This window comes from Caretta caretta, chromosome 18 (assembly GCF_965140235.1).
Source record: "Caretta caretta isolate rCarCar2 chromosome 18, rCarCar1.hap1, whole genome shotgun sequence".
In the NCBI taxonomy this organism is placed as follows: Eukaryota; Metazoa; Chordata; order Testudines; family Cheloniidae; genus Caretta; species Caretta caretta.
This window is the reverse complement of record NC_134223.1, coordinates 14,661,048-14,673,946: the sequence shown is the minus strand read 5'-3', so window position 1 is coordinate 14,673,946 and position 12,899 is coordinate 14,661,048. Positions and strand designations below refer to the sequence as shown.

Sequence of the window (12,899 nt, the reverse complement as noted above, 5' to 3'; positions counted from 1 at the left end):
CGCGATTGATACTCAGAGATATCATAGAGAGAGTTCTGTAAAGATTCAAGTCAACATTGCCAAAGTAATTTGTTACTTGGGTGCCCAACTTGAGGCACTTTAAAGGGGCTTGGTTTTCAGAAAGTGCTGAAAACCAGGCCTTTTGGAGGAGTTTCAGACTGGGCACCTATACACCCTAGATCACTAGTCACTTATGCAAATCCAGCCTAGAGCGCTATCACCTGATGTCTTTAAAAAGGAATGTGCTTCAAGGGTTGGTGTTTGCTGTTTCATACTGAAATCTCAGTCTCTATATCAGTAGAGAGACTCAGAGCTCAAAAAGCAAGCCTATCTCCAGTTTCAACCAGTGCTTGTTCTGTGGTGGAGAGGTCCATCAACGGCTATTAGCCAAGATGGTCAGGGAGGCAACCCCATGCTCTGGGTGTCCCTAAGTCTCTGAGGACAGGTCTACACTTAAAATACTCCACCTCCATGAGAGACTTATCGGGAGAAGCCCTCCCGTGGACATAGTGCTGTCTACACTTGGGTCAACTCACCTGCAGAGCTCAGTGGTGTGGATTTTTCACACGCCTGAGCGACACAGTTCTACTGACTTAATTTCCTAGTGTAGGCCTGGCCTGGCTGGCTGGCTGCCAGAAGCTGGGACTGGAGAGCAGAGAATGGGTCACTGGAAAAATTCCCTGTTCCGTTCATTCTCTCTAAAGCATCTGTCCCCGGCCGCTGTCAGAAGACAGGACACTGGGCTAGATGGAGCACGGATCTGACCCAGTATGGTCCTTCTGCTGTTCCTCTTGATTCAGTGCAGGTCCTTTAACTGAGAGCGAGCTCCCCCTCCTAGATCGTAATCAGCTGAGCCTGCGGAGGCAGCTGTTGTCATGCGCCCTCCCGCGTGGCGATTCTGCACCCCCACCTTCGTGAACCAAGGAATCCACCCTCCCGGCCTCCCCCTCGGCCGCTGCATTGTGGGAGAGGCACGTTGCGGCGCCATGGCGGCTGGCGGCAGGAGGTGAGCGCGGCGCGCGGGCGGGCCCGCTGGGCTCGCGGCTGGAGGCGCGGGGCCCAGGGGTCGCTGGCACGTGCGCGGGGGCTGCCGCTTGCGCCGCCTCCGCTGCACGGGTCCGGGGGGGCGGCGGCTCAGAGCCGGCGCTAGGCATGAGCCAAGCGGTTGTTTAGGGCCCCGAGCAGCTGGTGGGGCGGGGGATTAATTATTAGTATGTGTTGGGGGGGCTTCCAAAATATTCCTCCTTAGCCCCCCCCCATGGGCTAGCACCCCCACTGGCGGGGGCGGGGGGGTTCTCTCCAGCTGCTCTAACCCCAAAGGAGTCTGCACAATGCACCAGCCAGGGACTCCCCTCTGGGGAGGGGGGGCCCACAAGGGAAAAGCTCCCCCCACAAGGGAACCCCCCCCGGCTGCCCCCTTAGGTGTATGGGAAAGGGGCTGTGTTGGGGGCGGGGGAGAGCGATCATTGCATTTATAGTTCCTAGCCAGGCTCTGGGCCAGGGAAGGGGTGTCCAGAGCTGGGGGGCCGGATGAAGCCCCCTAAGGGCCTAACTGCAAAACTCGGAGTTGGATGGGGACCATCCCTGCAGTTTGTGGGTGGTCTGAGCGGGATCCAGCTGAGTTTTGTGTAGCAGGGAGGAAGGTGTTTGGGGTGAAAGAGCCATGCTTATAGCAGGCTTTATTTGCTTCTGGGCCGGGGTCACTGAGAGCCTGGAGCTGGGGGCACCTCTTATGAATATTGCATACTGGCATCATTTATCATCAATTGTGATAGGGCCCTGGGGCACCAGTCACAGATCAGGGCCACGAACTGTACAAACACAGTGGTTGGAAGCTTTACATTTGTATCCAATCGCCTCTCTTCAAACCGGAATTTCTTAAGGTGATGGCCCCTGAAAAGTGAGCAGTGATTAGAAAGATATTGATCCCTTCTCATCCTTAACAAGTGATAGTATTTCTGCGTGTTATGCAAAACGGCACGGGCTGCAAAAGAGACTTGTGCCGTTAACTTTTGTTAAAGTGTGTGATTATAAACTAGTTATTAAGTCAACAGGCTGTTCATCTTGTAATTCCTCTTCCTGGTTGAAATAAAACGTGGGAAGCCTTTAAATTAAATAGCTTTTGGTGAGCTACAAAACAGAAAGCGGTTGGTCTTTGGTGTTGTAAGAGCTTCCTGCACTTTCTAAATGATTTCTGGGGTGTAAAGCACTGTGTTTTGTGTGTAACCTTGTACCTACTGGATCAGGTAAAGTCAGAAGTTATTACTATACTGTAGTTTCAACAAAAGGTGGTTTATTGGGAATGTTGGCTCTGATACTGATCAGAAACACGCATCTCCTACTAGACTAAAAGGACCATATCTTTTCTTGGGTCAGATATTTTGCATCCCTTATGAATAGGCCAGGTGAAGCCTGTGGACCCACTTCATGAGTAAAATTTGGGATACTGAAATCTTACATTAACTATCGAGATGGCTGTTTTTCTCTGGTAAATACTTTGTATCATGCTGAGTAGGTATTCTTTTTTGGTTGCGGGGTGGGAGTCGGGAATGGGCAGGAGTGCTGTATGATATGAGCGTCAAAATCAGCTTGATTTAAAACCCTTAATCCTCTCCCCTTCCTCCCTCTTCCTACCTTGTTTCTCTTCTCCCTCTGGAATTAGAAAACTGGCAGAGCTGAGCGTTGATGAATTTTTAACTTCCGGATTTGAGTCAGAAGTTGATGGTGACTCAGAAGAGGAGACCTCAGAGCTTGTGGAAGAGCCTGCTAATCGGAAACAAAGCCAGAATGGCCTGGCAGGAGGAAAGAAGAAGGAGCCACTCAAAGTTAAAACTGCAGAAAAGTAAGTGTGGCTGCTTGTTGATTGGGGAAGTGTGAACAGTCCTTGAAGGTACAGATTCTTCCACTCCACTGACCCACCTTAAAAAGTGTTTCAGTTCTAAGCACATCATCTTAATAAAGCCTGAGATACTGGTGCTTTGTCCACAAAATGAAAACAATAATCCCTAGCTCTTTTCATCTGTCGATCTCAAAGTGATTTACAGAAGAGGCCAGTAGCATTATCCCTATCGTACGGGTGGGCAAATTGAGGCACGGAGAGGTGTGACTTGCCCAGGGTCACCCAGCAGACCAGTGGCAAAGCCGAAAGCACTCAGCCCCGAAACCCTTTGCTCCAATTTACACAGAGCTTTATTTAATCTCTTCTAAAGCACTGTTCTTTGCGTCCGTCTACACTACAACAGTAATAGAATCCAGGGGCTCAGTTACAACATGCTTGACCCCTGAACTGATTTTCCTAAATTGGTTTGTTCTAGCTATAAATGTGGACAGGATCTAGCCATGTTTTAAGCATATCCCCTAATTGGCTACATGTCCCAGGACTGTAGCTTGGCTGAGGGACACAGTAAAGTCCTGTTTATGGTACAAATCCAAACTGGATTAGGGAGCAACTGTTGTTGCTGGGCCCCCAGGCTTGGTGCTATGTGTAGAATTAATGGGCCTTTAAACTTGGTTGGAAAATCTGGTGTGAACTTTTGGCTGTTCTCACTGGCACCCTAGAACGTTGCCTCTCTGTTAGCAGAATGTTAGGGTGTTGTAGAAATAGAGCTAGCTAAGATCAGATTGTCGTACTAATTTTTCACTGAAAAGTTGCTGGAATTTATTGGTTGAAGTGGTTTTTAAATGTCAACATTTCACAATTTGTTTTCCCCAAGACAACTTTAAAAAAAACGTTTTTCCCCTCTGGTGTTATCCGGACAGGTGATCTGCTAGGTCACTCCAATCCTTGACTCTGAGAGCCAGCCTTACCCTGCTCTGCTGTGAGAACCCCCACTCCTGGGCTGGTCACCCACAGCCTCTGGCATGTAAGCTGCTCCTTGGATTGTGCAACCGAATGACACCAGCCAATATCTCTGGTCCCAGACACAACCCTAGGAACCTCCACCTTGCAGTGTCCAGTTATACCTGCTGGACGCTGCAAGCTTATATGAATTTGTCAATTTAACAAAGAAATTGATATGCACCAGGCTTGTTGTCCCAAGGAAAGTCTCTGACACACTTCAAACCAAACGCACTGCTTCTGGTAGAACAAACAAACAGATTTATTAACTATAAAGATAGATTTTAAGTGGTTATAAGTCAAAGCACAAGAAGTCAGATTTGGTCAAATGAAATAAAAGCAAAACACATTCTAAGTGATCTTAACACTTTCCATGTCTCTACAAACTTAGATGCTTCTCACCACAGGCTGGCTGGTTGCTCTTCAGCCAGGCTCTCCCCTTTGATCAGCACTCTGGTCGCTTGCTGTGGTGTCTGTAGATGGAGGTGGGAGAGAGAGAGCGCACGGCAAATGTGTCTCCCTTTTATCATGTCCTTTTTTCCCTCTTGGCTTTGTCCCGTCTCTCCCCCTCCCCCCCGCTCTTCAGATGAGCTTTACTTCATCACAAAAAGAAAAGGAGTACTTGTGGCACCTTAGAGACTAACCAATTTATTTGAGCATGAGCTTTCGTGAGCTACAGTTCCAAATTGACCAAGGGAAGGGGGTGACTCCATGGAGAGTCTAACAGATTCTTTTGTTGCTGCCTAGCCCAGTATCCTTTGTTCCTGTGAGGCTGGGCTGGGTTTGTCCCATACCTGATGAGGTGTGAACTGCCTCTCTGTTCTTGGAGAGTTTTTGCCTGTGCTTGTTTAAGTCATGAGGATACGTTTTCAGCCTCATAACTATATACATGAAAAATTATAACCTGTAACGTTACTGTAACAATTACTATAACATCACTATAACAACCATGCTCAGTTCATCACGAGCCTTCCGAAGACGCCCAACATGACAAACTTTGCATTGGATACCACACAATCATTTTATAAAGATGAACCTGGGGGGGGGGGTGTATGGTATTCCCCCGAGGTACAGAGCGTTGCACCTGGTTTGTATTATAAGGTGATATGATCTTCTGGCCTGTCTTTGCCAAGTTTCCAAAGTGATGTGTTCCCTTGCAGATTCCAAGGACAGCTTTTTTTTTTTTTTTGCTTTCCTGTGGAATTTAGAAGGACCTTTCTGAACAAAGGATGTCAGCAAAAGATGTGAATGAAAACTTATTTTACCAATTCAAAGGGGTTTTCTCCCAAAGCAAGCAGTGAAAGATTCCCAGAATCCTGTGCACTGTGGCCCTGATTCAGGAAAGCCAGCCTTATTTAGGACAGCATTTAAGCATATGCATTTTAGAGTCTGGGCTTTTATGAACAGCTTAGATTGGTTTGCTTGTACAACTCCTAACGTACTTTCCGCTCTGAATAAATAACCAGATCTTAATTCTTCTGATCCCCCTCCATCAGGAACGTGAAGAAAGGAAAGGCAACTGAGCACAAAGACCAGCTCTCGCGGCTGAAGGAACGTGATCCTGAATTTTACAAGTTCTTGCAAGAAAATGACCGCTCCCTGCTGAACTTTGATGACTCAGACGACTCTGACGAGGAGGAGAAGGGGCTGCACACTCTGCCTGAAACGCTCGAGGTACTGGGTTCTGGAGGATGGAGGAGTATCTTAGGCATCTTTAAAATAGGTTACCTTCATGGCATAACCATTGCTTGTGAGTTTCAGTGCAACGGCTGAATTTGCTTCTGGTGTGTGATGGTACAGAGCAGTAGGGAAATGTCTCCTCAAAGGTCTGCAGGCAGTTAGGGCTGGTGGCCTGGAAACCAGTTGTTGATTTAAATAATAATAGTGCAATAATCTAGTATTTCCAGCAGCCAATCACCTCCCCCTGAGCCTTGCAGCATCCCTGTGAGGTGATAGGGTATTGTTCTACATGGAGACACTGACATCTGGCAATGGTCCTCCTCTTCCACATTCCCTGGGCTTTCTGCACTTTCCCACCCACACACTTGGGAGAGTCTCCCACGTGCAGAGCACCCTTACTCTCCTCCAAGTCGCTCCAGACGGCCCCCTTCTTCCTATTATTTATTATTTTATTTCCATAGATCTTAGGGGCCCTCATTGTGGGTCAGGACCCCACTGTGCTAGGCGCTGTAAATTTCTGCACACACTCTGGTATTTGAACTGCTGTCCTGTATGTCACATGTGCCTGTGTAAGGCTGTGAGCTCTTTCTGGGGGTGACGTCTGTTTGCGGTCGTAGAGGGCTTTGTTCTTACTGCCTCTGAGTCGTACGCGTTGCTAGTGACAGAGCCAGGAGGAGAATCCACTGCCTCCAAGGTCTGGGCTACGCTTCATGTAGGGTGACGTAGCTACCGCACGCGGGGGTGTGGATTTTTCATGCCTAACGCCTGGTGTGGATGCATCTAGGTCCTGGGAGAGGCAGAGTTCCTACAGTGGCAGACACACCCCTTTGGTCACTGCAGTCTGCACCTACGCTACTGACTTACAGCGTCACAGCTACAGTAGGCCCACAGTGTAGACGTGGCCTGACCTCCTGTCAGCCGCTCTAGCCACTTGATTTTCCTTTCAAGGGGCAGTGGTGGGCAGGGGAAACGGAGACTGATCTGCAAACCCAGCGCCACCCTGTCAATGTCTCTGGCCGTTGTAGGAAGCAAGTGACGAGGAGGAGGAGGAGGAGGAAACGGTCAAGCGGAAGAAAGCTGACTTTATCACCGTGACCTTGAAGATGGTGGAACAATGGAAACAGGCTGCAAAGGTGAGAGATGAGCCCACTGTTTTGTAAGTGGGGAGAGAGCTTTGGCCCGATTGAAAGGCCTCCCCCACAGCACAATGCTGAGATCCTTGCTTTTTAAAAACATATGGACACTAGGCACCAGGGAGATAGCCCAGGCACTGGGCCTGCCAGCTGGGGGGCAAAGTGGGTGAAATGTCTTTGCCTTGCTGCCTCTTGGTCTGTGTTTGGTTCCTGTCACTGCTAGTTAAAAGCACAAATGTTATTCTCAGGCCTGCTCTCCGCACAGTCTTTGTACAGTACAGCGATGTCCTGTTTTATTGAAATAATTAAAACTGGTACAACCTCCCTACAGATGCAGTTAGACCAGTATCGCTTATGCCTCTTCCCATAGGGAATAGTTATACAAATCTGAGGCAACTTTATGCCAATATGGGGCAGACAGGGAGGTTGTACTGCTTTAATTGCATAGCATAGTTAGTGCAGGGCAATTATTGTGTGTAGACGAGCCCTAAGTAACTGCCTGATTGTATTATTTGCTCCCTTCTATCACACCACTGCATGGTCTCCTGTTTGTCCTTGTAAGGGGTTGTTTGTGCTCACCACTGTGGCACCTCCTGCTGGTTGCTCTGGGAATTAGCTGTGTCCATCAGCAGGGCACCCTCCTTTTGTGGTGTCTCACTCTCTGTTACTGCTTCTCCAGCATCTCCGCTGTCTGTGGGGACCTGCGTCGCTCCCGGACCATGGCGTCCTCTTCAGCACACGGCACTCCATCTGTGCCCCAGCCCGTTGTCTCCCCCCTTCCCGGGGAACTGGCAGTCCTTCGCCCGGCCTCTTGCCGGTGTGGTGAACTGCAGTCCTTTGGCTGGCCACTTCCTTCGGCGGCCAGTGGGGCAAAATGGGGGGGGGCCCAGGCCCGCTCGCTACTCTGGGCCCTGACCCAGGGACCTTATAACTGGCAGCCGCTCACTGCGTCGCCTTCCCCTCTGCAGCTACCTGCTTTCCTTGGGCCACTTCCCTGTAGCCCCAGAACCTACTCGGCCCCTGTATCAAGGCCTCCCTCTGGGAGCCAGCCAGGCTGGAGCTCCACTTGCCCCCCTGACCCTGCTCAGCACTCCTGTGTCCTGGGCACGCCTCTCTAAAGGCAGCCAGTCCTTCTCCCTCAAGCTCCAGGGAGAGTCTGAGCTCCTCTCTGCTCTGCTGCCCTTCTTATAGGGCCCAGCCTGGCCCTGATTGGCTGCTTCTAACCCTTCCTCTGATTGGCTGGGTTCTGCACAGCCACTCCAAGGGCTGCTATTAACCCTTTGCCAGCCAGTGAGGAGCAGCTGCCCCGTCACAGTCCTCTTAATTTAGGGCCCAATCCCACATGCGCTGATGTACGTGAGTGACTTGACTTGAATGCGTGGAGGTTGCAGCATGTGACGGAGAGCCAGCCGGCCCAGTCCCCTGGGTCTGTGCCCAGGTGGCTAGCCTATGCTGCCTGTGTCGCTGTGTCCACACTGCTATATTTAGTATGCTGGCTCAAGCTGAGCTAGTGTGTGTCTGTGTTCCCAGGCTGGGAGGCTCGCTCCCAGCTCTAGTGTGTAGACATACCCACAGGGTCCCATTGATTGTATGCTTTCGGGACAGGCTTCTCTCTGACTCTGAATGTCTTCTGTGTAGTATAAAGGTCCCCCTTGATAGTTTTCCTCCCCCAGGCTGTGGCTGCAAACCCCAGAAATCTGGAGTCCTGATCTACATGGTTTTTGGATCATCTGGTTTAGAATCTGTGGCTGAAGGGCTGTTGGAGCCCATGTTCGGAGAGGCTAATGGTCTCCTGTGGTTCGGGGTGTACCTCCAGGGCAAAGCTGTGTGTATCAGGTGTGAGAGAGAGCAAATTTGGTGCTCGTCCACCTCGGCAGCGTCTTCTCACCCAGAAACCTGTACACAGAACAGCATGATAGAATGAGCACGCTGAGCAAGATGGTTCTGCCAACCGTGTAACATGTGGATGAGGCATCTGGCTTGTTTAGCTGTGACACTGGCCCCTGCACGGTTACTGGCTTGACCAGGGGGTCTCAGCTTCAGTTTGCAGGCTATGTTAAGAGGCCAGCGCGACTCCAGCGTTTCACATGAGGTCACGGAGCGAGTGAAGTTGCACATCTGGTCTTCACTCCCCAGGTTTCCTCCGAAGCACTCTGCCTCCTGCATGTCCTGCAGATTTTTTTAATAGCGTTTAGAACACTGTGTAACGTGCCTCAGTCTCCCCAGCTGTATAAACGGGATACTCATTCTTTCCTGCTTCTGTGAAGCACTTTGAGCTCTGTTGATGAAAAGCGCATAATGAGGGATGATTGTTAATGAAGGAATATAGCTGCCTCCATTTTCCTTTCCCTTTATTGCTGACGTTTCTTTATTCCTCTCTCCCAGAAGCAACTAACACCGAGGCTCTTCCATGAGATCACTCAGGCCTTTAAAGCATCTGTGGCAACTACCAAAGGAGATGACGGTGGGGCCGACCCCAGCAAATTCAAAGTCACCGACAGTGCTGGTGAGAGCTTTTGTTCCGGCTAGAGGCTGTCTAGACTTATTTCATAGGGGGCAGGTGGTGTGGAATAAGGGCCTGGGGACAAGGTGTGTGGCAATTCAAGGCCTATCAGGAGAAAATAAAATCAGTGGAAATGAAAGTGATCTTCATCCTAGTTCCATGCATATCTTGTGGCTTTCAGTTTAACAGCATAACTCCTCCAGATGACGAAGGTTCTACGCGGGGACAGCCCCACCTTGTATAGTGCCCGTTCTGGAAGGGGGTCCTGAAGCAGCAGGATTTCAGCTAATATTGTTCGGGCGGACCTGAGACAGCACTGAGGGATGTCGACAAAAGTAGCCTTATCTAACAGCCCCATTTGCTGTTATGGGGATGACCATGTCTCACCTAAAATTGTGACTTAGTGTCAACTGCTGATTCTTTCCTCGCTGCATTAATTTTATTTATTTGAAGTATGAAAGAATTGTCCCAACTCACGTGCATCTGTCCCCCGGAAATTTAGTTGCTGCCTACTTTTTGAAAAATGTGGGTGCTGGAAAAGCTTCTTAGTGCACCCTGCTTAGAATCAGCCCTGGATCGTTGCTGCATTTCAGAATCGATTGAGGGTGTTCTCTCTCCACTCCGTAGTGCCCATGTGGAACACTACAGCCGCTCAATGTGGCTTCCCTTCAAGACAATCCTTCGTTTTCTAATTCAGTAAATGACATAGTAACAAGGTGCTATCTGATGACATTGCTTTAAAAAAACACCACCAAAACACGTAATTCCTGGTTTCTTGCCTCTTATTATTCTTTGTAGTACCTAGCAGCTCCAATCATGACCAGGGCCCCCGTGTGTTAGATGCTGTGCCAACCCAGAGCGAAGAGAGGGACCTCATGTGCAAGGGGTCCTTGTCCAAAGAGCTTACAATCTAAGGAATCTTACTCTTCAGGAAGAAATTCCTGAGTGGGAGTGGGTGGAGAGAGAGAGTAGACTGATTTGTGCAAACCTGTGAAAGACCCCCAGGTCCTGTTCTGAGCTCAGTGGTGACAGTTCTGTTTCAGGTTAGCAAGGGGGCCGGGAAGTGAATGGGAAACCAGTCATAAGTATTTTACTGACATGTTCTTTTTTGGTTCAGTATTTAATGCCCTGGTGTCCTTCTGCATTCGGGATCTCTTTGGCTGCCTGCAGAAACTGCTTCAGGTGAAGATGCTGAAAGACAAATCAAAGTAAGTTCCAGGCAATTGCATTGCAGATAAGTGTCATCTGGGCATGCCGGTGGAAGAATTGACAGAGAAGCAGCTCTTGCAGGTGGAAGAATTGGCAGAGATGCAGCTCTTCCTGTGTAGTGGAAAAACCATTTGTTCGTGCCTATGGGCTTCTTATCCTTGAGCCTCAATCCTTCTGAATTCCCCAGTGCAGGAGGTGTCCAGCGTGAACCTTTTCCTCCTGCACTGGGGAATTCTGAAGAAAGTGGCATTTTATTTGGGGTGAAGGGAAAAATGGTTTGTGACTGACCTGCTTGCCCTTGAGATGTGACTTGGTAGCAATTCACCCTACTGCTTTCGATGTTTACTGCTGTGGGTGTGCTAGGCGCCAGATTCTGGTGGGTTGAGAGCTTCTAGGTTTGACCTGGTCTGCGTTAGATCATGGATGGAATGGGGAACAGCAATGCGCAGCTGGGCTAGTGAGGGTACAATTAATCCCTTGTTCCTAAATGCAGGCGTCAGTCCAGAAGCTCTGTGTTGCATTCCTCTCTGCTGTCATCTGAGCTGACTAGAGCCTTCATTAGAGACGGGGGGATTTCTGACTCATGGGCCCAGTTTTGTTTGCTGGAATTCTGGTTGGCTGCCAAACTGCCTTGGGCTGGGATCTCGTACTGACCCATGGTAAACAGGGTTCGGCTAGAGCAGTACTTGGAAGGGTGACCTCCAAGGGTCATCCAGGGCTGCTGGTACCATTCTTAGCTCTGAGTCCCCCCTGGACCAGTGTTACAGTGGTGCTGGAAGTAAAGCTCTGACCACCTGTTAAAAGATCCCCAAGCACTCTCTGGAAGATGTGTTAGTCCCTCTATCCTGGCCGTGTTCCACCTAGGGTATCTGTGTTCTTCATTGACCAGAATCTTCGCTGTGGTTTCCTTCTCTTTCTGCCCTACAATCTTATGCAGTGTTACGTAGCAGGAGTGTTCCACCCCAGAGGTGGTCGCACTTACACAGGCATTACTCTATCTGCCATGCAAGTGTGCAAAGGCATCCTAGGCAGGTTTTAATGCTACTATTGTTAATGTCCCTGTTTAGCCTGGTTAGGGATGGGGTGGGGGTTGAGGTCAACTCCGAATTTCCTGTTGGCGTTGGTGGCAAAGCGTAAGTCTCCGTTCCCTGTGCTGTTGCTCTGAAATAACAATATAGTGCTGATTGCAGAGAACAGTTCCCTCTTTCCTCCTTGCACTCCTTACTGATGCGAACTCTGTGTGAAGTCCATGGTAGGTTTGCCTGGCAAACACTCAGCCCTGCAGTTGTTAGTCCATGTGGGCGTGAGCTCATGAGTGGCACAAGTGAGATCGGTGCTTTCTTTCTCACGCCGGCTAGGCCACTCATAATTGTACGTCATAATCCGTGTAACTCCAGCCGTCTTGCAATAGAAATCAGTCCTATTTTTAAGCCATGGCCCCGGGATGCCTGAACAGAAGGCAAATGGGGCTGAATGCCAGACACCCCCGCTCCATTTCAGCATCCGTTCTGTTAGCCAGATGGAGAGGGATGCGCGGGAGCTTCCCCTTGTGCCCTGGAGTAATGTCGTGCAGGCCTGGGGCACCCTTTGGATGACAAAGCCTTACTCCTTTTATAATGAGATTGTAACGCTTTTACGCCCCCCCTCTCCTCGCTATGTGGAAGATGCTGGTTTCCTGGGAGTTTCCATAGTGTAATGATTCATTGTCACTTTTAGCTCTAAACTAAACGCGACTCCCACTCAGCCTGTGTTCTCTCCCTGTTCATTCCTAGGATGGTGCTGCCCTCTACCAGCCCACTCTGGGGCAAGCTGAGGCTGGATGTCAAGATGTACCTGAGCTGCACCATCCAGGTAAAGACCTGCAGTATGTCTGTTAGGAGGCTGTTGTCCTGGGCACTGCTGGGTTTCTGTTGGAAGCAGGTTTATATTTTGGGATCATGTGCCTAGGATCAAGGGAGATACACTGCTTGCTTCTAGCTAACCGTCCCTTTAAAGGTGACACCTCGCCACCTAAACACAAACGAGCCAGTTGACAAAGCAGATGACTGTTAGTGGCATTAATTGCTCTGATTTCACAAACTTAGCTTCCTTCTGGGAGGCAATTCTTGCAGTTTTAAGGTCACGCCTGCCTTCTGCTCAGCTTGAAATCTCATCAGGTTAAAGTCGTTTCAGGTCCTGGGCCTGCTTCATAATGGATGCTCCCTTTCCTGCAGTGAAACCTGCAATGAGGTTGAGTTTATCAGGCGCCATATCCCATCCTCACCAACTATAATTCTGCTGCAACTTTATTAGAAGATCCCACCTGTGCTAAGTTGCTGGTGTCCAGTTTTCCAGGGAGGGTCAATGTGTGTTTATAAAGCTGGGTTCCATTCCTCCTAGATCAAGATTTTTGGGGAAGACTTAGGGAAGCCAACAGACTGTTTCATCGTGTACCCCCAAATGAGGGAGAGTTGGACTTAAAAAACAACAAAAAACAAGAAAACAGCATAAATTGTTCATTCTCCAAGGCCGTGGTGGGGCTCTTGGGGGAAGGGAG

General features: G+C 49.5%; 1 protein-coding gene across 1 annotated transcript in view; it reads left to right on the top strand.

The window, feature by feature from the left end:
• Nucleotides 1-853: 853 nt before the first annotated feature.
• The window catches only part of NOC2L (NOC2 like nucleolar associated transcriptional repressor), an 82,750-nt gene continuing 70,704 nt past the window's right edge, over nt 854-12,899 (top strand). Inside the window, exons 1-7 of the mRNA XM_048824767.2 lie at nt 854-1,006; nt 2,663-2,842; nt 5,335-5,512; nt 6,544-6,651; nt 9,037-9,157; nt 10,272-10,362; nt 12,136-12,214. Of these exons, the coding sequence (XP_048680724.2) occupies nt 876-1,006; nt 2,663-2,842; nt 5,335-5,512; nt 6,544-6,651; nt 9,037-9,157; nt 10,272-10,362; nt 12,136-12,214 (888 nt within the window). The 5' untranslated portion in view covers nt 854-875. The remainder of the gene's footprint in view (nt 1,007-2,662; nt 2,843-5,334; nt 5,513-6,543; nt 6,652-9,036; nt 9,158-10,271; nt 10,363-12,135; nt 12,215-12,899) is intronic.